Source organism: Apteryx mantelli, chromosome 17 (assembly GCF_036417845.1).
Source record: "Apteryx mantelli isolate bAptMan1 chromosome 17, bAptMan1.hap1, whole genome shotgun sequence".
Taxonomy (NCBI): Eukaryota; Metazoa; Chordata; class Aves; order Apterygiformes; family Apterygidae; genus Apteryx; species Apteryx mantelli.
In genome coordinates this window covers 2,596,588-2,617,982 of record NC_089994.1, presented here as the reverse complement: position 1 = coordinate 2,617,982, position 21,395 = coordinate 2,596,588, and the positions used below count along the sequence as shown (strand labels likewise).

The 21,395-nt window shown below is 58.5% G+C and overlaps 2 protein-coding genes across 2 annotated transcripts; both read left to right on the top strand.

Annotated features, from left to right (window-relative positions):
* The first annotated feature begins 8,861 nt into the window (after positions 1 to 8,861).
* GAL3ST1 (galactose-3-O-sulfotransferase 1) lies at positions 8,862 to 14,127 on the top strand. The gene is made up of 2 exons (XM_013954795.2): positions 8,862 to 8,986; positions 10,327 to 14,127. Exons 1-2 carry the CDS (start codon positions 8,862 to 8,864, stop codon positions 11,474 to 11,476), a joined length of 1,275 nt encoding a protein of 424 aa, XP_013810249.2. The 3' UTR covers positions 11,477 to 14,127.
* Positions 14,128 to 14,882: 755 nt separating this feature from the next.
* Positions 14,883 to 18,930, top strand: LOC136993578 (zona pellucida sperm-binding protein 3-like). Its single transcript, XM_067307320.1, has 9 exons — positions 14,883 to 14,949; positions 15,265 to 15,479; positions 15,893 to 16,005; positions 16,321 to 16,412; positions 16,851 to 17,031; positions 17,255 to 17,363; positions 17,732 to 17,823; positions 18,377 to 18,501; positions 18,842 to 18,930. Exons 1-9 carry the CDS (start codon positions 14,883 to 14,885, stop codon positions 18,928 to 18,930), a joined length of 1,083 nt encoding a protein of 360 aa, XP_067163421.1.
* Positions 18,931 to 21,395: the final 2,465 nt, after the last annotated feature.

Below are 21,395 nucleotides of genomic sequence, written 5' to 3'. Positions count from 1 at the left end.
GCTCCGTGCTCGTCCCTGAAGCCCTCCGGCACTCAGCTCCGCAGGCTGCTCCCTCCCGAGCCTTGGAGGGGAGGAGGTGGAAGGGTGGTGGCCTGCCAATCTGATCAGAAATACCACAGCGGTGTGTGCAGACTGGCTGAGCCCCCCCCGTGCCTGGGGATGAATAAAGCACTGCAGGCAGAGCCGGGGCTGGCATGTGCCTGGAATTCCTCCCATTCCAGCGCTGGGCAGAGCGTGGGGGGCTGCTGCAGCTGGCACAGGCAAAGGCTGGAGCATGAGCTGGGGGACTGCGGGCTCGAGCTACAGGTGGGAGTCTGCCAGCCCCAAGGGCAGGTGTGTGCATTGGAGCTGGTTGCTTTTCATTCCTTCTCGGCGTGTTGCAGGGAGCGGCATCTTCTGGGAGTGCTTGTTTGCACGCTTGCTTGCTCCTCTCTCCTGTGTTAGGTTGGGGGCAGCCATTTGTGGAGGTGCCCGTTTCTCTCCACTGCCTGCAGGGAGCCTAAGATGACTGGCACAGACTTAGACTTAAATTTTTGGGTGCCTGAGGTAGCCTGAATGGATCCCATCTTCCAGTGCCATCTGGAGTTGGGGATGCCTCTGCTTTGGCCCAAGCCAGAGGTTGACCTCCCATGCCAGGCAGTTGTGTCCCAGGAGGGAAGTGACTTTTCAGTCCAGCAGTTAGTGCCTGCATCACACTTGGAAGCAGGACAGACTCTTTTTGTTAAGATGGAGAATATTCTTGCTTTTCTTGTTCTTGAGCTCTGGCATGGGTATGACCTCGGTGCTACGCTGTGCTGGTGAGCTGCACAGATTAACTCTGTGGTGAGAAGGAGGTGGGAGGCAGGTCCCACGGAGGCAGGACATGATGTGCCCCAAGAGCGTGGCTGGCTACAGTGAGGCAATAACTGCCCGTCCGCCCTGAGCTCAGCAAGACAGCCCCAAGCACTCTTGGGGAATAAGCCCAGAACACCATCAGAGGCTCAAAGACCCAGTGTCTGACAACATTGTGGTTGGGCTTTTGGGGACTCCCTGTGCTGAGACCTTGTCCCAGCTGTGAGACACAGGATCTGTGTTGGAGCTCGCAGACGTGAGCCTCTCTGCTCAACCTGTGCTCCCCACAGCATGTCTGCCCTGGTAATGACCCTGGTTGTGTCTATGGGGTGGGGACAGAGTTACGTAGGCTCCTTTGGGATGCAAAGGTGTGAAATGAGGTCCATAAAGTGTGCTAGGAAGCCTGCAAAAACCTAAGGGCATTCATCCCCAAGAGAGTACTGGCCAGTGAGGGACGCGTGGCCTGCATGGGCAAAGACTTTTGTAGGTGCCGCGCATGGCCAAGTGGTGCCCTGCTGTTACACTGTGGCACAAGTCACGGGGCACTGGCCACCGGCACAGCCACCGCTCACTTGGACCCCTCAGCCGGACTGGGGTATGGTGCCGCAAGCCCCAGGGCAGCCCGTGGAGCCATCATTGCCTTTAACAGTAGAAAGCTGTCTTTGAGGCCGATGGGAAAGAACCAGGGCCGTGTCCGGGTGCACAATGGCTCCTATTCTGGCCCGAGGGTGGGGTGATGTGTTAGCAGCCCAGGAGGACGGGAGCAGGGGGCCACTCCGGACGGAAACGGCACTTGCGAGCTTCCCTCCGCAGCTCCGGTGACGCTGCCCGCTGGGAACAAAGGAGCCATGGGCCGCCTTGGGTGCCGAGCCCCACGAGGGGCTGCCAGCACAGGAGCGGTTTGTTTCCGCCGAACAAAACGCTGTCTTCATGCCCCTTGGAGAGAGCCCCGGCTCCAGGTCAGGTGACCATGCCAGGAGAGAGTCCTGCCCACCTCGCCCCCTCGGGCCCCTCCGGCAGACACGAACCACCCTTCCTCCAGTCCCGGGAGGCTGGGGTGATGGTGGGAGCCGCAGCCCCAAGTCTCAAGGCTCAGCATCCCCCCAGGCCTGACTCAGTCACCGGGGGGACAGGATGGTCCCCAAGGGGACAGAGAGCTGCCTGGGGCAAGGCAGGGGCACGAGCCAGGACAGGGAGAGCTCTGCTTCTGTCGGGCAGCACCGTAGGGCAGGAGATGCTGCACTTCAGTGCTTGGGGCTAAACGAGGCGGTTTTGATGTTCTCTCTCCATTGTTCTCCCTGCAAGCTTTGGCTTTTGCTGCCGAGGGTTGAAGCGCGAGGCCAATGGCCAAGCTGGGCATGGGGCTGGTGGGCAGAGACACTGCAAAGCGCCCTTCCCCTGTGCAACAGCACAGCCAACATGCAGGACCACGGGGAAGAGGGCATTGGCGAAGGCAAACTCCTGGCAGCTCACGGCGGCGAAAAATAGTGCAGCGACTTGCTGAGGGCTGAGGAAGGAGCTGGTGAGCTCTGGCCAGCATGATTAGAGAGCAAAGGAGCAGAAATATTGCTGTGATTAAGGCCATAAAAGCCAATTAGATAGAGCGGGCACCAGGAAGTAAGTGTTGGGGTGGATACAGGAGGCTGCGGGAACGAGAGGGAGGACCTGATGTGGCACATCAGGGCCTTGCCACAAGATGCCCACTTCCCAAGCCTTTCACCAAGGGCCGGGGCTGCGGAGAAGTTGGTTGGGTCGTGTGCAGAGTCGTAGCTAGAGCGGTATGTTTTAGACCCAGAGGTGAACTTGTGTGGAGACAGAAGCCCTACCTTGAGCCCAAGTTGCAGGCGTGCAGGAGGGGGACTGAAGCGTGTGGCTTGGGAAGAGCTCATCCCCCAGGGGCCGTGGCGGGAGGAGAGGTGCTGGCTCCCTGCTGGGCTCCGTGCGACATCCCCAGGGGCCGCATCTGGCCAGGCCCCAGATGACTCCCGGGAAGCAGGCAACTTTTCCTGATGAGCGGCTCCCTGATAGTGAGCAACCACCCAGCAGCACTTCCTGCCTCCCGCTCCTGGCCCCGCAGGCTGGCACCGCTTCAGCCTCTATTTAACTTCCCGCTCAGTGTTTACAGGGAAATCTCAGCTGCCTAAGGCATCCCGCGCTGCCCAGCGCTGCCTGCTCGCTGATGCCGCCAAGGGCGCCCGTTTGGTCCCTGCCAGCCCAGGCCCGCAGCCGGCTTGTGCCGGGGCTCCCGGTCCACGGGGCTCCCGGGGGTGCTGGGTGCCGCAGCACTGGGGCAGCACTGGATTTTGCTGCGCTTTGCAGGGTTGCTTCGGAAAGAGTGCACGGCGCTCGGTGACAATGTCCCCCTTGATGTCGGGGCTGCAGATGGATACAAATGGCTCCGTTGTTCCCGGCACTGGAAGGGAGCGGGGTGAATGAGTCCTCTGTGCTGCCTGAAGTGGGAGGAGAGACGGAGACAGGGAGCCAGCGAGGGTGGCAGCGAGAGCCCGAGGCCTGGACCGTCTACCCTCGGGAGCCGGGGGAGTGTTTCGCTGCAGCTCCACACCTAGGAGGAGAGAGCAAGATTATCGGCCCCCGCTGGCAGCACTATAAAGGGAGATTTTTTTTTTTTTTTTTGATTTTTTTTTTTTTTCTCCCCCGGGCTGGTGATCTGGCCTGGTATCCTTGGGATGGCATAGAGAGCAGGGCAGCGACTGCTAGGGACGCACAGGCTGCTTTGTAGGAGCCAGCGCTTGGGGGAGCTGCCCAGGGAGAGCTTATTCCATGTCGGAGCAGCATCTCCCTGCACCGCCTGGTCCCCCTGCACCCTGGAGAGCGGAGAAGAGGAAGGGGAAGGTTTGCAGAGAGCAGCTTAAGCAAAGAAAAAGGTGATGTTCACCGGAGGGGGACATTAAAAGCTGCAGCATGTGTGAGTGTGTGCGCACCAGTGCAGGGGAGCTGGAGGGATTTGCTGCATGGAGCAGGGTGCGAGGGGGCACATGGCTGCGGGTGTTTGCGCCCCAGGGAGGAAATGCCTGTACTTTCACGGAGATATGGGGTATTTGTGTGCCCAGGGGTGTGCACAGCGGCCTGGCCCATGCCGTGGACTGCAAAGGAAACTGTGCACATGAGCAAGGGAGTCTGTGCAGGGGGATAGCTGGGGGGCAGGAGGCGAAAGCAGCAATGGGGGGGTGGACGTGCCACGGGAGTATTGTGCCTCTAAAAGTTTGGCCACAAAGCAAATTGCCTGTATAAGGGAGACCCAGCAAGGAGCCTGGAGTATGGCCACGAGGGGGGAAGCATCCAGCTGTGGGTCCCCTCACGCTGGGTACTGGGGATCGGGCTTTCGGGCAGAGCTGCTGGGATGTGGGGCAGGGGCCAGGGAGCGTTTCTGGGCGGATGGGGCTGCCCGAGGGATGTGGGAGCCACCGTGGGGCCATGCTGCCTGCGGGGGGAAATGGCCGGCGAGGACGTGTCCTCTCCCTGTGGAGGGGACTGCTAGGCTCCGGCTGGAAATTTCGACTGGCTGGACAAAGGCTGGCGCCACTGCTGCCCTATGCTAACGGGAGCAGCAGGAAAAAAGCCTCAATCTCTGCATTTCTACTCCTGGGCTATTAATAATTAAACCACTCACTTAAGGCAAAGTCAATAGAGTAACTGGGTTGGGAATTGTTTGCAAGAAGCACCCCAGAAGTGCCAGCCTGGGTCGAGTTGGACATCCGATCAGCATCACTGCAGACAGGGCCAGACCCCTGCCGATACCGCATCCGGGTTAGCATGCAGAGCCGCCAGAGCGAGAATGGGTCTGGATCCCAGCGGAGGGGTCGCGCACCCCAGCTTTGCTGCTGCCGGGAAGCTGGGCGCCACGCGCCACGTGCGTGGCAGCACCTCAGGCAAACGGGTAGCCGGGAGCGAGATGGGATGCTGAGGGGTGGGTTAGCGTCCGCCCGGCTTCCCTCTCGGCATCACGCACCTTACGTGCCAAAGGGCGGATTGGAAACCCAACGTGTCCTGCCTGGAGAAGGGCTGTGTAGCAGCCCCTCTCGCCAGGCTCAGTGTTGCCTGCGCTTCCAGCATCAGCTTTGCAGACTTAGTGGCAACAGGGACTCGGGAGCCGGGCTGGGCTGTAGTGCCTGCGGTGGAAGCGCTGACCACTGCGTTTCAGCAACAAGGCCCAGAAGCAGCAATATCCCGGCTTGCACCATCTTCCTCCTTGCTGCCCTGCTGGGGAGGCAGGAGAAACACAGATGTGCCAAGAACCTGGCTTGGAGACCCTGTCTCAGAGGAGAGAGGGGCTTGGAAACTGTGCCAAACCTCACTGTTTTAGACAAGATCGGCAGGGGCCTTCTCTGCTTTCCACCAGCTGCATTAAGCCACTGGTTCCCAGGGCACCAGCAGCCCAAGCCTCTTCAGGGCTTCCCTCTCATCTAGCAGCACCTGCGCATGCGGATGGTGCCTCTCACAGCACTTAGCACTTGCTGCTTGGTTTTCTGCATTAAGCACTTTGAGACTTGTGGTTTCCTCCAGGCAAACCTCCTCTTTTCCAGGTCATGCTGGCACCTTCAGACCGAAATCCCTGCAGAGCCCTTGGTGGTGGTGCATGTCCCACCCGGCTGCTAGGATCTCAGAGCTTATGGTGCTGCCGGACGGGGACATGATGTAAATCCAGACCCTGACCACAGCCCATCTGAGAGGCCTTTTGCATCCCAGCAACGCCTGCCACATGTTCCCGATGGCCAGAGCCTGCTCTTGCCACTGGGAGAGAGCCTGGCTGCCAGTGCCGCTGGGGCCGTGCCAGGAAGGGCAGAGGAGACAGAGCGCTGGGGAGCGCTGGCCCCGGCAGAGTGGCCCTGCGGCGCCAGCTGCCGTCGGGTGCCCCCACCGCTGTCCCTATCAGGTTCCCGGCGCTTGCTCTGGGGCAGCCTTGGGCGCCGCGGGGCTGCGGTGTTGGGTGTCGAGGGTGAGGGCGCACTGCTGCCAGCCACCGGCTTCGGCCTCGGGCTCCGCTTTCGCTTCCTATTCATTATTCATGGAGATGGAAAGCTCAGCTGCACAATACAAGCCAGCAGCACGGGGTGCTCGGCTCACTGCCCTCCACCGCCGACCAGGAAGGAGAAAAGGGGGAGGCAGGACGGACCAGGAGGCTCGGGGCACACAGCAGGCACGGCCGGGCTGGGGCTCCCCTCGCCGGGCAGCTGCCGGCACGCGCTGCAAGCAACGGTGCCAGGGCCAGCCGCCGTGGTGGAGGAAGCCGCCTGCAAGCTGGCGTTGGTCGGGTAGCATTTCTGCTTGTTTTTATCTTAGAAATCCTAGGAAGGTCTTTGCTGCATTGGGGTTTGGGGGAGATGTAGAGCCTGGAAAACACAGCTTTCTGAGCCAGGGTGGCTGGACATGAGGCTCTAGGGGCGCAACAGTCCTGCTGGAGGTGGAGGGCTGGTGGTTTATTTGTACCACACATTATTCAGATGGCAGCAAGGAGCACGGGCAGCCGCGGCTATAGGCAATGATGTGCAGAGGATGTGTGGTAGCTGAGGAGGTGCAGGAGAAAACTTTGGCGGGCCACGGTGTGCTGGGGACGGGGGCGGGGGGGGGTAGCCAGGACCCTCTCTGCTCCGCTCCGGCTGTTCCATGCTTTCCTCCAAAGGAGGCAAGGGGGGGCTGGGGCTCCTCTGAGGCATATGGGCAAAGCTGGCCCCACACTCCATAAACACAGAGCAACAGGGCTGCAAACATGGGACTGCTGCCTCCAGCTCTTAGCTTTGCCTTCCAGCTCGGCTTTTTCAGGGGCGCTGCTGGCTGCCGCGAGCTGATCCCTGCTCAGAGCCCCGCGGGCACTGGGCTGCCTGCCCTGGCTCAGCCTCGGCGGCCTGGCAGCTGCTGTGAGCCCAGCAGCGGCCCCCACACACTCCAGCAGCCCCAGCTGGGGACCCCGAGCAGCACCTCTCCTTGTCCTGCCACAGAGGACAGCCCTGCTGCAATGCAGTGGCTCACACACTAGGAGAGCAGCTCCAGGCTTAGGCAGCAGCACGCTGCACCAGTCAGGCCTCCTGCACCGTGGGCTGGCAGCGAGCGGACGTCACGGGCTGTGCCGGCAGCCAGGCAGGTGCCGGGATGCCTCAGGGCCCTCCTGTCGGTGGGCTGCTCCAGGGGCTGCGAGGAGGAGGGCAGCATCAGGGAGGATGCCAGGTGGGGGGGGGTCGCTGGCATGGGGTGCTCCCACGGGAGCGGGGAGGGGGCTGCCTGCATGCAGGGTCAGGGGAGTCTTTGCATCTGTGTGCGTCACTGTGTGTGCATGCAAGTGTGTGAATGGATGTGTGTGCATATGCATGCATGTGCATAGATCTGTGTACATGTTTATGAGTGTCCCTGTGTATTTGTGAGCGTGCATGAGTGTGTATAGATGAGTGTGCATGTCTGTGTCCCTCTGTGTGTGTGTGCATGCATGAGTGTGCATAGGTGTGTGTGTGTGTGTGCACATTCATGAGTCTGCAGGCATGTGTGTTTGTGTCCCTGCATGTGCATGTGTATGCATGAGTATGCATGGATGAATGTATCTGTGTGTCTGTGTGCATGTGAATGTGTGTGTGTAGGTCTCTGTATGTGCATGTGTAAGTGTGTGCACAGATGTGTGGGTATGCATGTGCATGGATGTATGTGTGCATGTGTCCCTCTGTGTGTATGCATGCATGTGCCTACGTGTGTATGTATGTTTGCATGCAGATATATAAGCATGTGCATTTGTGCCTTTGTGCGTGCACATAGGTGTGTGCATGTATGCATGTGCATATGTGTTTGTGTATGGGCACTGGGGAGTGTGTTTGCACAGCTGCACGCCATCATGCCAGAGCACTTGTGCATGTGGGGGTGCTGAGGGTGTCCCCTGTGTGCGGGGCGATTGGACCTGCTCAGGTGTGTGCAGGATCTGGCCCATTTGTGGCAGGAGCCTGCGGAGAGTCACGATGTGCCAGGGCTGGGTTATTCCCAGAGTGGCATGAGCTCATCATTCCCAGCCCTTGGGAGTGTTGCCCTTCAACATCTGCTTTCATGCCAGAGTGGCATAAAAGACTGATGATTCAAAGGGAAAAGTCCAGAGGAGGGGAAATCCTTAAAATACTGCAGATTTGCTCGATCATTTGGGGTTACCCCTTCAAAACCATGCTGCACAGTGAAAAATCCCAGTGCTTTGTTCTGGATTCCTGGAGCAGAGCTGAACTGCTCCTGTGTTAATCCAACACCAACTTCATTGAAATGTTCTCCTTACAATTACCTTTGGAAAGCTCCTGACCCCTGCTGGTAATTCTTTGGTGCGTGGAGGAAGATGCTGGTGCTCTGTGAGAGAGGATTCCCCGCTCTGCAGCCAGAGATATTCAAACTGTGGCTAGATAAGGCCCTGAGCAACCTGATCTAGCTTTGAAGTTGGCCCTGCTCAGAGCTGGAGGTTGGACCAGAGACCTGCAGAGGTGCCTTCTAACCTCAGTTCTTCCATGACTAATCACCAAATATCCGTGGCTTGAGCTGAGGTGTCTGCCTCCGATATTCTCCTATATAGGCTCTAGACTGATAGTAATATTGGCCCTGGTCGAAGCCTGCCTTTGCTCTGCTACCTGTTGAATCCCTTTAAGGAGCTGCTCGTTTCTCCCACCCTAATTCCAGCCTCATGCTTTTGGTTTTTGCAAGGGGATTGCTCTTGCCTTTTTAAACACATGCAAGAATGTCACAGTGCGAGCAGAGCTGCCACTCCTCAGCCATGAATCCAGCCTTGCCAGTAGCTGGGAACATGCTTGTCGATTGTTCTCCTCTCCCAGGAGTGCCCAGCACCTCCGTGTCCCCTGTGATGCTTCCTGGGACCTTCCACAGCAGCATGATCCCCCTGTGTGATGGCCTTATTTGGGTGTCATTTGACTTACAGTTGTGTCTTACATGGTTCCTTTATTCTCCACTTTTTCCCACATTCTGTCCATCTCTCCATCTTCCCTCCCTCAGCTGCCTGCTTTGCTAATGGCTCTCCTCTCTGGCATTTGCAGGTGACCACGATGTTGCACCATGGGAAGCCCTGGAGGTCCATGTGTAAGGGGCTTGTCCTGGGAACACTCCTGACCAGCTTCATGTTGCTGCTCTACTCCTATGCCATCCCACCCCTGCAAGTCAGCATGACAGAGTGAGTGCATGACCTGCGCACGGCCCGGGGCTCCCCACCATCCACCCACTGCTGAACAGCCTGGAGCCAGTTGGAGAGAGGACAATTGCTCCAGGGCGGGATGTGCAAAGGAGGTCTTGTCCCCTAGGACAACCTGCTGGATCCCAACAGGGTGCCTGCTTAGATCGTGGCTAGGCAGAGGGGCAGCAGCTTTCCATGGCCTGACAACACATTCCCAAGCATCCAGTATAAATTTGTATAGTTGGGCTTAATAAGCCAGTTATATAGACAGTCTTTAACTAGGGTTTGTCCTCCAAAACCATGACAGAAACATTGTCACATGTATAATACTGCCTCATACAAAGGTGATGACAGGTAAGTTCAATGCTCTTTGCATTTGCTCTTGCAAAAACCTTAGCAGGTCCTGTCTGCAAAGTCATTCCTGCAGGAAGCCCAGTGTAAAAATGTGCAACTTAACAGACTCTGCACTGTGGCTGCCCCAGCCACTGCTGTGCTGGTGCTTGGTGGTGCTGACTGCAGGGTGAAGCTGGATAAAGTGACTGCAGTGGAAAGGGTCCTGGTCCCGCTGGTGCTTGCTGCTCTCCGCAGCCTGGATCTGGGAAGGGAGGAGAGATGCTGCAGTGCCTTCCAGCATGGTGTCCACCCTAGCTACCTGGAGGGAAGGGACCCCTTCTGCTTGGGCTGCATTGGTGGAAATGGGGACTAACCCCAGTGAAGTCCCTGCTGATCCTTGTAATGACCCTTTCTTGGTGGCTGGACATGGCTGGGACTCTTGGCCAGTGAATGAGTTTGGTTTGACGACTCAGAGCTGCTGGCCAGAGCGGGGTTGTGGCTGAAGGCGAGGGGCTTGGTACCAAAGGGCACCAACTCTTGGGGCATTGGTTGGTCGAGGGCCTCAGAGGGCATCTGTGTGGTGTGCACGTCTCACTGCTTGCTGAGGTGCTCCCGTTCAGGGGCTGCTCAGGGGGATGTTATCATGCAGTGAGCCCCTTCAGTTCCCTACAGGCAGCCATGCCAGTGCGAGGAGCTGAACAGGATCTTCAGCAGGATGCTCCAGTGCATCCCCAAAGAAGGAAGTTTCTGCCAAAAGCCGGGCACCTCTCCACCAGGATAGCTGGCTGCTGGTCAACATTGGGCCCCTGGGGAAGTGTGATCAGGGCTGGCTCTGGCGCTGTGGGCCATAAAAAGCAGCAGAGCAGCCTTCTCCCCAGGGCTGTGAGCCAAGCACCCTTCCCCAGTGCCAAGCTCCTTTGGAAAAGAAATTTGCAGAGCCTTTGTGGTGGTTGGACTGGGGGGCCAAACCAGCCTCACTGAGGTGTCCTGTCTTTTCTCTCCACCAGGATCCCTATCCCCTATTCCTGCTCCTCCTACCCGGCCCAGGCCAAGGTGCCAGTGGAGGCAAATGGCACACGCGGCTCTCCAAGACAAGGCTGCCTACCCAAGATGGACATTATGTTCATGAAGACACACAAGACAGCTAGTAGCACCATCCTCAACATCCTCTTCCGCTTCGGAGAGAAGCATCGCCTCAAATTTGCCTTCCCCAATGGCCGCAATGACTTCTACTATCCCTCCTACTTTGAGCGGAGCCAGGTGCAGCACTACCAGCCAGGTATGTGCTTCAACATCATCTGCAACCACATGCGCTTCCACTACGATGAGGTGCGCAAACTCCTGCCAGCTGACACTATCTTCTTAACGGTACTGCGGGACCCTGCCTACCTCTTTGAGTCCTCTTTCCACTACTTCGGGCGAGTCGTCCCCCTCACCTGGAAGCTGACAGGGGAGGACAAGCTGGCAGAGTTCCTCCGGGACCCCTGGCATTACTATGACCCTAATGGGTTCAATGCTCACTACCTCCAGAACCTCCTTTTTTTTGACTTGGGCTACGACAACAACATGAATGCCAATAGCCCACTTGTGGAGCAGTACTTCCAAGAGATAGATCAGCGCTTCCACCTTGTCATGTTGCTCGAGTACTTTGATGAGTCCCTGGTGCTGCTGAAGGACCTGCTGTGTTGGGAGCTGGAAGACATCCTCTACTTCAAGCTCAATGCCCGGAAGGATTCCACTGTCTCCAGGCTGACACCTGAGCTCTATGAGAAGGCTACTTCTTGGAACCTCATTGACGCCAAACTCTATCGCTATTTTAATGCCACTTTCTGGCATAAGGTGGATATCTATGGGAGGGAGCGAATGGCAAAGGATGTGGCGGAGCTACAGCGAGAGAACGAGAAGATGAAAAGTATCTGCATTGATGGGGGTCACCCTGTGGATGCCAGTGCCATCCAGGAGTCCTCCATGCAGCCTTGGCAGCCACTGGGGGAAAAGTCCATCCTGGGCTACAACTTGAAGAAGAAGATCAACAAGAAGCACCGGAAGCTGTGCCGCAAGATGCTGACACCCGAAATCCAGTACCTGACTGACCTAGGGGTCAACCTCTGGATCACCAAGCTGTGGAGTCGCGTGAGAGACTTCCTGAAGTGGTAGGCAGGGAAAGGCAGCCAGCCTTTCCCTCCCCACCCAAGGAAAGAACCAGGTGCTTTCATTTTTCTTACTTCATGATATCTTTTGGTTGGACATGAGCAGAACTGGCTTGAGGCTCCTGCGGGGAATGCAGTCCTCCTCCCTGGAGACCTGGGCACCCAAGCAAGGTAGACCTTGCACAGGCCTCTGTGACCTTCATTTGGAGTCCCACCTGGAAAGGAGCCTGGAAAGGGTCTGCTGCTTGTCCGTGTGGCTGTCCGCGGCCCCCTCGCTGGCTCAGCCTCTTCAGCCAGGTGCTCCCAGCAGGGAAAGTGGAGCAGAGCAGAGGAAGAGCTTGCAGAGCACCACTGTGACAGGCTGCGGGTCGCACCCATGGCCCGTAGCACCCATGGGCAGGCCTTGGGAGCAAGACCAGGTCGTAGGATATCACTGCCGGTGACAGGGTCTTCAAGGATTGTAGGGGTTTTTCTTTCCAAGAGAATCTATTTCTTCCTTCCACGCAGGAGTGCTGGAGGCAGTATTTGTGACGGACGGGTCCCCTGTCATCTCCTCATCACAGCGAGAACAGGGGACCAGTCACCGTGTCACCAGAGGTGACACACCATAGGTCGCACAGGGAAGCAAGAGTGTGCGTTGTTGGCTGTGTGTGTGTGGACATGGCACAGTCTGCAAGGGCGGTGAGCTCAAGGGGAGATGCGTTGGCTTCACTCACGCTACTCGGACTCCAGCACACATCAGTGTGTTAGGTGATGGTCATGGGGCCCACGAGGCTCCGGCTGTTGCCTTGCATATTCAGGGGAAAGGCTGTGCACGTGTGTGTGCATGTGTGTGTGCATGTGTGTGAGAGACCTGTGCATTACAGTGAACAAGCATAGCAGTAACCATGGGGCCAGTACATGTCAGTATTGCACGATGCTGAAGGATGTGCATGTGTGGGAGAGGTTGTGAGCAGTCAGTCACACAACAGACACAAGCATCTCACTGCACGAGGCTGCGTTAGTCCATGTGTCCGGTGGCTGAGGGTGAATCTGTCCCAGCGTGCAGGGAAAGCTCGGTGCCGGGTATTGCCGGTGCGGGGAGCTGTGCAGGCATCCGGGAACCCTGAGGGGCCGAGGGAGGGCTGGGGGCAGCCGGATCCTCGCCAAGCCGGAGCAGGGCCGGTGCTGGGGCTGGTGCAGATGCGTATGGGTGGGAATGTGCTTGGTCTGTTTGCATGTCTGTTCAGAGACGCGCACACCCTGCGTTCGTGCCCACCCTCGGGCCTCAGTCCTTCCTGCCAGCTGCGGTTGGCACTGATTTACACTGGCTTGGGGACACCTTGGGCCGGGGGAGGCCAGCAGTCCCCCTGCACCCCCGGGCAGGCTACGCATGGGGCCGAGCCCTTCCCTGTGCTGCACCCTGAGTGCGTGACTGGAGGGACTCATTTAATCAGCCAGTTTTTCTCAAGCCCCGATTCTGGTGGTCCATGCCTGAGCCTGCCACACTGCTCAGGCTGGTCCCAGCCCCAGCTCCGCGAGTGCATTGAGTGCAACATGTTCTCAGTCCGTCCCTGCCTGTTGGTCCATGTAATCCTACCAACCCAGAGCCAGCCAAAAGACTCAGCAGATTTTTAAGCATCATCAACACTTGAGCTTTGAGAATGTAAAAACCACCTTGAAAACCCAGACATGCATAAACAGGCTTGTGGTCCTCCCGCTCAGCAGCCTGGGGGATCTGGCCCTGGGGGCGAAGGGCAGGTGCCAGCGTCATGGTGTGAGAACATCTGTCCCTGGTCCCAACAGCTCCTCGGCGGTGGGGCGTCCCCACACCTGGGGATGCCATGCCCCATGGCAGCTGCCCCCAGCCGGGCAGGACCCTGGCTCTGCCCCTCTTAGGCCAGCTGGTCATCCCAGTTAGAGAGCCCTGTGGTGCCAGTCCCTACTGGGGATGCACTGGGAGGACCACAGGGTCTGGTGAGAACTGGTGAGGGCACTGGGAGGATGGTGGTACCCGGCACCACCGGGCAGGAGCGGGCAGCAGCAATGAGCACCCGAGGGGCCAGGACACAGCGTGGGGCCACCTCAGGGCACAGCAGCCTGCAGTACTGGGGTTGGGCAGCACTGCAACGTCACGGGCATAGCAGGGACCCAGGATGGTCCGGCGGAGAGCATGAAACCCACTGCACCCTCAGGCATACTGCCCGGGGCCCCAGGCGCAGTGAAAGCAGCAGGGCTCTGCCTTGGCAAAGCTGGATCCTGCAGAGCGCAGTGGAGGCAGCAGCCCGTGGGCCGAGCTGGGCTCTCCAGGGATGGGTCCCATCTGAGGCCAGGAGGCGATGCTGCAGGCGCGCAGTGGCAATGAGAGCATGGCACCCACGCGCTGGGCAGGCCAAGGGTGGCACCAGAGCAGGAGTGGGACCCCGCTGGCCGCCCGGCCCTGTGCTGACACGGGGCTGCCTCCCCAGCAGCCTCCTCGCGGCCCGGCAGCAGGTATGACCTGTCCGCACACTCTGCAGCATCCTCCGTCGGGCATCAAGACATGGCTGATGGAGCTGGCGGGGTCTCCTCGGGGCGGCCGGTGAGCCGGGAGGCCCCACGCAGCCTTGGTGCCTGCCCCCAGCAACAGTCCCTGACACATGCGCGGGTCCTGTTGTGCTCTGTTCGTAAGGACGAGAAATAAAAAGCAATTCTACTTTTGTAAAATAAGTGTATTGTATATTTGGCAGTTTTTAATATAAGGATCATCTAGCTGCTCTCTATTGGTCTCATTCTTCTCTGCGGGGAGGGGAGAGCAAACAGGGACTGCTGGAGCTGGCCCCAGGCCCCCCGGTGCCAGCCCCCACCGGGCACCAGGACCCAGCCCTGCCACCCGCCTGCCCCCAGAGCCGATGGTGCTGGGGTGCCCTTGCAGCTGCCATCATCCCCATCCGTGGTGCTCTGCTGGAAATGCATCCCTGATCCCAGCGTCCCAGCCAGTGCAGCCCCGCACACAGCCCCCTGCGTGCCTGGCACTCAGCCCTGCTGGTACAGGGCTCTCCAGCTGCAGCAAGCTGCTCTGCTGCGTCCCCGGGCCTTGGAGACAGGTGATCCCCGCTGCTTCCTGGCCTTCCTGTGCGGCTTGCAGTTCTTTCCCATTACACTTTGGAAGCCCAAGCGGGCACCGGTCTCTCCAGGGCTGCAGCCCCTGTGTCCCTACTTGCAGGCAGCCAGCCCCAGCCAGTGGGTGCCTGGGCTCAGCAGGCCTAATGGGCCAGGGGTGACCCTTCCTGGAGGCTGGGAGCTCCCAGCTGCCAGGAGAGACCAGGTAACTTGTGACAGCTGTGAGGCTGCTGCACTGAGCTGGCTCCTGCCACGAGGAGGGCTGAGCCCAGGGGCAATCAGCACAGGTGCCTATATAGCCTGCGCTGGGCTGGGCTCCAGCTCTGGGTGCTATGGGGCTGTGGAGAGGGAGCCTGGTGGTGGTAGCTGCCTGGGGGGTGCTGCTTGCTGCCCAGAGAGGTGAGGGAGGTCCTCTGGGATCCTGGCCCTGGCCCTGGGGTTCCCAGCCCTGCTGGACCTGGCTGGAGACTTCTGTGCTGGGGGTCTTGCAGTGCTGTGGGGTGTTTTGAGGCCCCAAGGGGTGTTGGGTGGGCCCTGTTTGGCATGGCTCTGGCTTCCCTGCCACTGGACCCCTTTTTTTTTTTTTCCTCTCTCTCTCTTTTGGGGTGTCTGTCAAGCTCAGAAAATCCAATGCCTGGAGATGCTGGGGAGGTGCAGGAGGTTATTGGGGGCATCTCTAGAGACATATGTGTCACTGTGCTCCCTTCTTCCCAGCACCCCCTGGCTTGGTCTCTTACGGGTGCAATGGAGCCAGCATTCACCTGACTGTGCGGTGGGACCCTGAGGGGCATGGGCTCATGCTGGACCTGCGGTCACTGCACTTGGGCAGCTGCCCCCCCTCTGCTGTCAACAGCCAACAGGGTCTCCTGCACTTCCAGTACAAGATGAAGGACTGTGGCTTCTCCTGCCTGGTGAGTCAGGACCCTTCGGTGAGTGAAGCATGGTGTTGCTTGGATGCCCCTGAAGTGGCTGTGCTCTCTGGGGGTCAAGGAGGGATACTCTCAGAGGGGCTGGAGAAGAAATATGCTCCTCTGGCTGTGGAGACTTTCTGTCCTGACCCCAGAGGAAGTCCTTTGTGGTTTGGGCCCACACTGAGGCCACCAGCCCAGGACCACAGGCCAGGTGTCCAGGAAGGACAAGTCCTGGATGGCTTCAGACATCTTTGCAGGTCACACAGGCAGCTGGTGTGCATCCTGGCTGGTCCCAAACTGCCTGCTTGGTGGGGATGAGCCTTCCCAGGATGCCATCCTGGGGAGATGTGACCATGCAGTGGTGAAACCCACCCAGCGGAGAAGGGGAGACCAAGGGATGTGCTGACCTCTGCTGTCCCTGCTGCCTGCAGGTGTCTGGGGACATGGTGGAGCACTTTGCTGACCTGCGATACTGGCCGCCCTATGGCAGGGACAGCTACTATTCCAGCCCGTTTGTTGAGAGGATCAGCTGCACCGGCCGTGGGTAAGCGGGCAGGTCCTCGGCACTGAGGCTGGGCTGCCTGGCTCCTGGGTGCCTCATCCTCCCATTGGTGCCACCCAGGCAGCAGCTGGGACCTCTGCACTGTGCACATGGAGAATAGCCCTGCTGCAAGGCCCTGGCTCTGGGATGTGACCAAGGAGGGGAAAGGCCCCAAAGACACCCTTTGGGTTGGGCACGGAAGCTGAGAGCTGGGAAGGGGTTCTGGGGAGGCACAGGCAGATCTCTTGGGCCCAGCTGGCCAGAGACAGGGAGCAGGGATGTGGCATACACTCTCTGCTAATGAGATGCCTCTCCTAGGGGAAGCCATCTGTCTCCAGTGAAGGCAGCCCTGGTCAGGGGCCAGCTCTCCGCCTCGGGTGTGCTGCTGTTCTCAGTGGCCCTGCTGAATGGTAAGAGGGTTCCTCCTGGCCACAGCAGTGCTTCACCAGCCAGGCTGTGCCCAGCACTTGGCACTTGGACCAGGCACTTCTAGCAGATTCCTCAAGACCCAAGTGTCTTAGTGGCTTCCTCCAGGGCCTCACACTTGCAGATGACTGGCCTTGTTAAAATATCTATTGGGGTGTGCGAGCCCCCTTTACCCTAGGTCAGGGATGCATCTTCCCCAAGAGAAACAGGGATGGTTACCAGGCTGCCCTGTGTGGGTTGGGAAGTATCTCTCTCCTCAAAAGGTGTTAGTGGGGAATCTCTTCAGCATGCCCTCCCCAGCCTCAAATTAACAGGGAACCTTAGAAGGACACCAAGCAGATGGAGACCTCTCATGCTGTACTAGAGCAAGCCATCTGCCAGTACTTGTTCAAACAAGTCTTAACTCATGTGCTTACTGACAGCAGATGTTGGTGCCCCATCAGACCCGCCAGTCTTCCTGCTGGGCTCTCAGATCCAACTTGTGTTTGCTGTGGAAAGGCACTTTCACCAGCCTCTGCAGATCTTTGTGGATGAGTGTGTGGCCACTGCAATCCCAGAGCTGCACAAGTCCCAGAGGAACTACACTATCATCACAAATCATGGGTGAGTGGTCATGAAGGTCTAAGCATTGTATGCTGCAGGTTGATTTGTAGTGAGGCCAGGGTCAAAGGGAACTTGTTGGGACAGCTGAGCAGCTCTGAAAGCCCAGCATGGACATAGTTCAAGGGAGTGCCAGTGGCATGGCTCCAAACCACAGGAGGTGGGAGACAAGCAGAGCATGATGGCTATGGTGATTGCAGGGACTAACCAGGCTCTCTGGTTCCAGGTGCCTTGTGGAGGGTAAGGTGGCAAACTCCTACTACTTGCCAAGAGCAACCCCTGAAGTTCTCCAGCTCTCCTTGCAGGCCTTCGAGTTTGTTGGTGCAGGCTCTGATGTGAGTAAACAAGCTGGATCTGGAAAAAGTCTGAGGGAGTTTGAAGACTAGTGTTGGCTCTTGGAGCTACAGCAAGGAGACTTTGGTATTCCTGCTGAAAAGCTGGCTGCCATGAGGGAAGGTGGCAACACTCATCCCTGGATTTCCTTGCCATTTTGAGCATGGCTGGTAAGAGTCCTATGTCTCCTGTGGAGCACCAGACCCCTGAGCCAGCAGCCCCAAGCTGAGATGCTCCTCACACCTGCAGCTACCAGTTGTGGCTACAGCAGGGCTGGACTTAGTCCTGGTCTCTGCCTATCCCTGCGGGGAACAAGACCTCCAGTTTGCGAGTGGGATGTCTGGACATGTCCTCACCTCTTCCCTTGCAGATCTACCTCCACTGCCAAGTGCTTGTGTGGGACCCTGAGCTGCATGCGGATGTCACCAGGAAGGCCTGTTCATTTCACAGGGATACTGGCAGGTATGGACCTGTGGGAGATGCTGGCCCCCGAGAAGGTAATCGGCCAGAGCCTCTTGCTTGGCCTTTCTTGTATGGCTGTCCCAGGTAGCACTAACTTGCCTGTGCTTCTGCAGAGCCCCTGAGCTCTGCCACTGGTGGAGTTCACCCCATTCTCATGAACAGCATCTGGGGCTTGTAACAGCACTTGCTTTTCTCCATCCAACACACTCTCTGAAGCAACAAGAATGGCTGTACCAGTGTGGAAGTGAGTCCCAAATGGTCAGGCTGAAGCAGAGCTGCCAGCTCTCTCCACACTACTTGTTCCTGGTAGTGGGTGACAGCTGCAGTGCCAGGAGGTGCAGGGAACTGTCCCTGCCCTGCCACTGAGGCCACCACCTCTCAACTGCTTGTGATGCTGTCCAGGAACATGAGGCAGGTACTGGGGATGTGGTGCCTGGAGCATCTCCCCAAGGTTCTCACCATCCATGGGGTCTCCTGTGACATGCACAGGTCTCTGGCTGCTCCATGCTGGGCACAGCAGCGTCTCACTAATGGTCCCTGTGCTGCCTCCTAGGTGGGAGCTCCTGGATGAGCCCTCTGCAAGCTCTGTGTGCGACTGCTGTGACCACCACTGCTCTGGTACCAGCTCTCGGGCCAGGAGAGACCTACATGATGAGGACCCCTTAGCAGCCTGGGAAGGTGAGGATGAGCCTTGCTGCATTCCCATGGGTTGGGAATGCCTGGAGTGCCCCCTCTCTGCCCACCCCACCTGAACCCCATGGGAGGCAACAAAGAGTGTCCTGGGGTGCAGGGACTCCTCAGGTCGTCATGGCTGGTGCCACCTTCTCTGATCATCCTGGAGCTGAAGCAGTTGTGGCAAAGCTGTGCTGGGGATGGCATGTGGGCTTGAGGCCATGGACATGGTGAGGCAGCCCTAGGAATGGGGACTAGGCCAGAGCTTGTGGGGGAGGCAGGACCTGGCTCCAAGGAGTCAGAGTTCACTTCCCATACCCCAACGGAGGGCTTTCTCCTTTCACAGGCGTGCTGGATGAAGACTGGCTTGCACACGCTTTCCTCATTGGGCCCCTCAAAGTGCAGGCCCAGCTCCAGGGCTTGGCAGCACCATGAGGAACCCCACCAGCCCTGCTGCAGTGGACAGTCATGGAGGCTGGGGGGGGGGGGGGGGGTCCTGCCTCAGCAGGGTCACAGGGCAGGGGGTGACAGCAGCCATCTCCTGCATAGTTGTACTGGGAGCAGGAGCTGAAATCCCAGCTTCTGCTATGCTCATCCCAGTCACTGGCCCCCTCTGGGTACCAGGGCCCTGCCAGAGGTGGGTGTCAGGGAGGGGGTGGAAAAACAAATGTCCAGACAAACAAGATGCTCTGCTCCTTTTCTCGCAGGGGGAGGTGGGGTCTGACTGCTGGCTCATGTGCATAGGTATCCCTCCTCTGCTGGCTGTGGGTACTGCAGTGCTGGGTGCTCTGGTCTGGGACCAGACCAGCATCACTTGTCTGTGTTCAGTGCCAAGGATGATGTCAGACAAATCCTATTAAACTCTTCCCACATTTGGACCCTGTGTGTGTGTAAATGCCTCAAGTGCAGAGGGATGCAGCAGGGTGGGTGCTGGGGGGCAGCAGATTCCAAGCCTGGGGGCTGGCCTGACCCTGCCAGCCCCTAGCTCTGCTGCTGAAGTGCTCCCTTGGAAGAGGGGTGCTGCAGGGTTGCACCAGCTGCAGGGCTGAGCCTGTCTCGGCTGCCTGCAGGTCCTATATGGTATAACACTTGCTGCATATTGGCCACAGCTGCCCACAGGCTGGCATGGTGCCTCTTTACTGCCCCATGCACTCTGGCTGGCAATGCTGAGCAGCTCCTTCCCTTGCCCTCTGCAGCTTTCCCCTAATGGCTGCAATGAGGCATGCTGAAATGTGGCAGCAGTTCCTGAGGGCAAGCATGTGTGAAGTGGCTGTGGTTCAATTACAAACATGGCAATGCAGCAAGTCACTGCCCTCCACTTGCCTGGTGCAGGCTGTCCACCACATAACGGGCTCTGCTTTGTGTCCCTGCCAAAACCAGGTTGGGGGCAAGAGACCTATGACATGGATGGGTTGCCTGCAGCAGGGAGAGGCCCTGGAGGTGCTTTGCGGGGTGCAGCTGCTCCTGCCATATTGGGGTCTCTCCTAGACAGGAGAAAACAGCTGAGCACCCTGTGGGTTCAGCCCTTATCCTCCCAATGCTTGCATTTTTGGAGGGTAGGAGAGCTGGGTGGATGCAGGTGTCAAGGGGGCTGTGCTGGGGATTTTAGGCCATCTGAGACAGCCAGGAGCTATGGCTGAGGTTCAGGTCTCTATCCTGGCCGTGACTGCTTCGCTACCCTGGCTGGGCTGCTCGTGCCACTGGTCTTGGAGAGCAGCTAGGAGCAAGCCCCTGGGGCTAGGCAGGAGCAAAGAGCCACGAAGGAGCATGGTGCAGCCATCCTGCTGCTGCCAGCATGTGCTGGGGGGCCAGGGTGGGCCCTTGTGGCTGCCAGGACCCCAAAAAAGGCTGAGCCAAGCAACAAGACAGGGGACAACCAGGAGACTTGTGCTGCAACCCGGTCGGGACCCCAGGATGGCAGGAGTGCACCAGTCCCACTGCCGGGGCTGGAGTTGAGTGGCATCTGATTTCTAAGTTAGGGAAACATGGAAATGCTCCATGCCGGGCTAACAGTCCTGCAGATGTTTCTGTGGGCTCGACAGGCTGCAAGCCCAGCACTGGTACCGTCTGTGCTGGCCTCCCCCTGCCCCTCAGCAAAGCAGCCTGGCTTCACCTGCTCCAGCAGCAGGTGGGAAGCAGCAATACCTTTATTAAATCGCTTGGGCAGGGGTGCTGGTGGCACACCGGTCCCCAAAATCAAGGCAGTTTCCCCAGGGAATTAACCTTGCAAAATCCTGGCCCTAAATGCTTGCACCTTGGCACTATCCTAGCTCACACAGGCATGTTTAGTGATGGGCAGGAGCACCCTTCCCAGCTGCTTGGAGAAGGGAAAGTGGATTTGAAACAAGCCTTCCCTGGCCCCACGGTCCCCATTCAGGGAATTGTACTCAGGGTCCTACGTGGGCGCTGCAATATCTCGGCTAAAATTGTCTCCTGAGTGGTGCATGGAGAAGGCCCCCGCAAGTCCCTGGTAACCACAACTGGTTTTAAAGAAATGTGGCATCATCCTTCCTGTGACACCGGAAACCCTCTGATAGCCTCAGCGACTGCACGACCAACATCAGTGTGCTTTGGGCTCTGCTCCTACTTCCTGCGGTTCACAGCTATATTTTAACACGGAGAAGATTAAGCAAATCAAAAACAAAAAAAAAGTCCACATCCAAGAGCGAAACGCCCCGTCAGCCAGTGCTGAAGCAGGCGGCACAGGCTTGCAGGGCCACGTTCCCACAGTGCGTCCACAGGGGACGGGAGCAACCCTGCATACCGAGGGGGTCCGGGACCCTTGGAGGCCTGCACGGACCACCCAAGCGTGGCACAGGAGAGGGACATTGCTCCATTGCCACCACAGCAGGGCCAGACTCAGCCTCAGAGAGGGCTCCCGAAAGGGACAAGGGGACACC

Excerpts from the sequence above, each read along its gene's own strand:
- GAL3ST1 (XM_013954795.2), top strand. The coding sequence starts at position 8,862 with ATGTTGCACCATGGGAAGCCCTGGAGGTCCATGTGTAAGGGGCTTGTC. Across the intron at positions 8,987-10,326 it reads CTGCAAGTCAGCATGACAGA|GATCCCTATCCCCTATTCCT; the intron begins GTGAGTGCATGA and ends TCTCTCCACCAG.
- LOC136993578 (XM_067307320.1), top strand. The coding sequence starts at position 14,883 with ATGGGGCTGTGGAGAGGGAGCCTGGTGGTGGTAGCTGCCTGGGGGGTG. Across the intron at positions 17,364-17,731 it reads TTGTTGGTGCAGGCTCTGAT|ATCTACCTCCACTGCCAAGT; the intron begins GTGAGTAAACAA and ends CTTCCCTTGCAG. Across the intron at positions 18,502-18,841 it reads CCCCTTAGCAGCCTGGGAAG|GCGTGCTGGATGAAGACTGG; the intron begins GTGAGGATGAGC and ends CTCCTTTCACAG.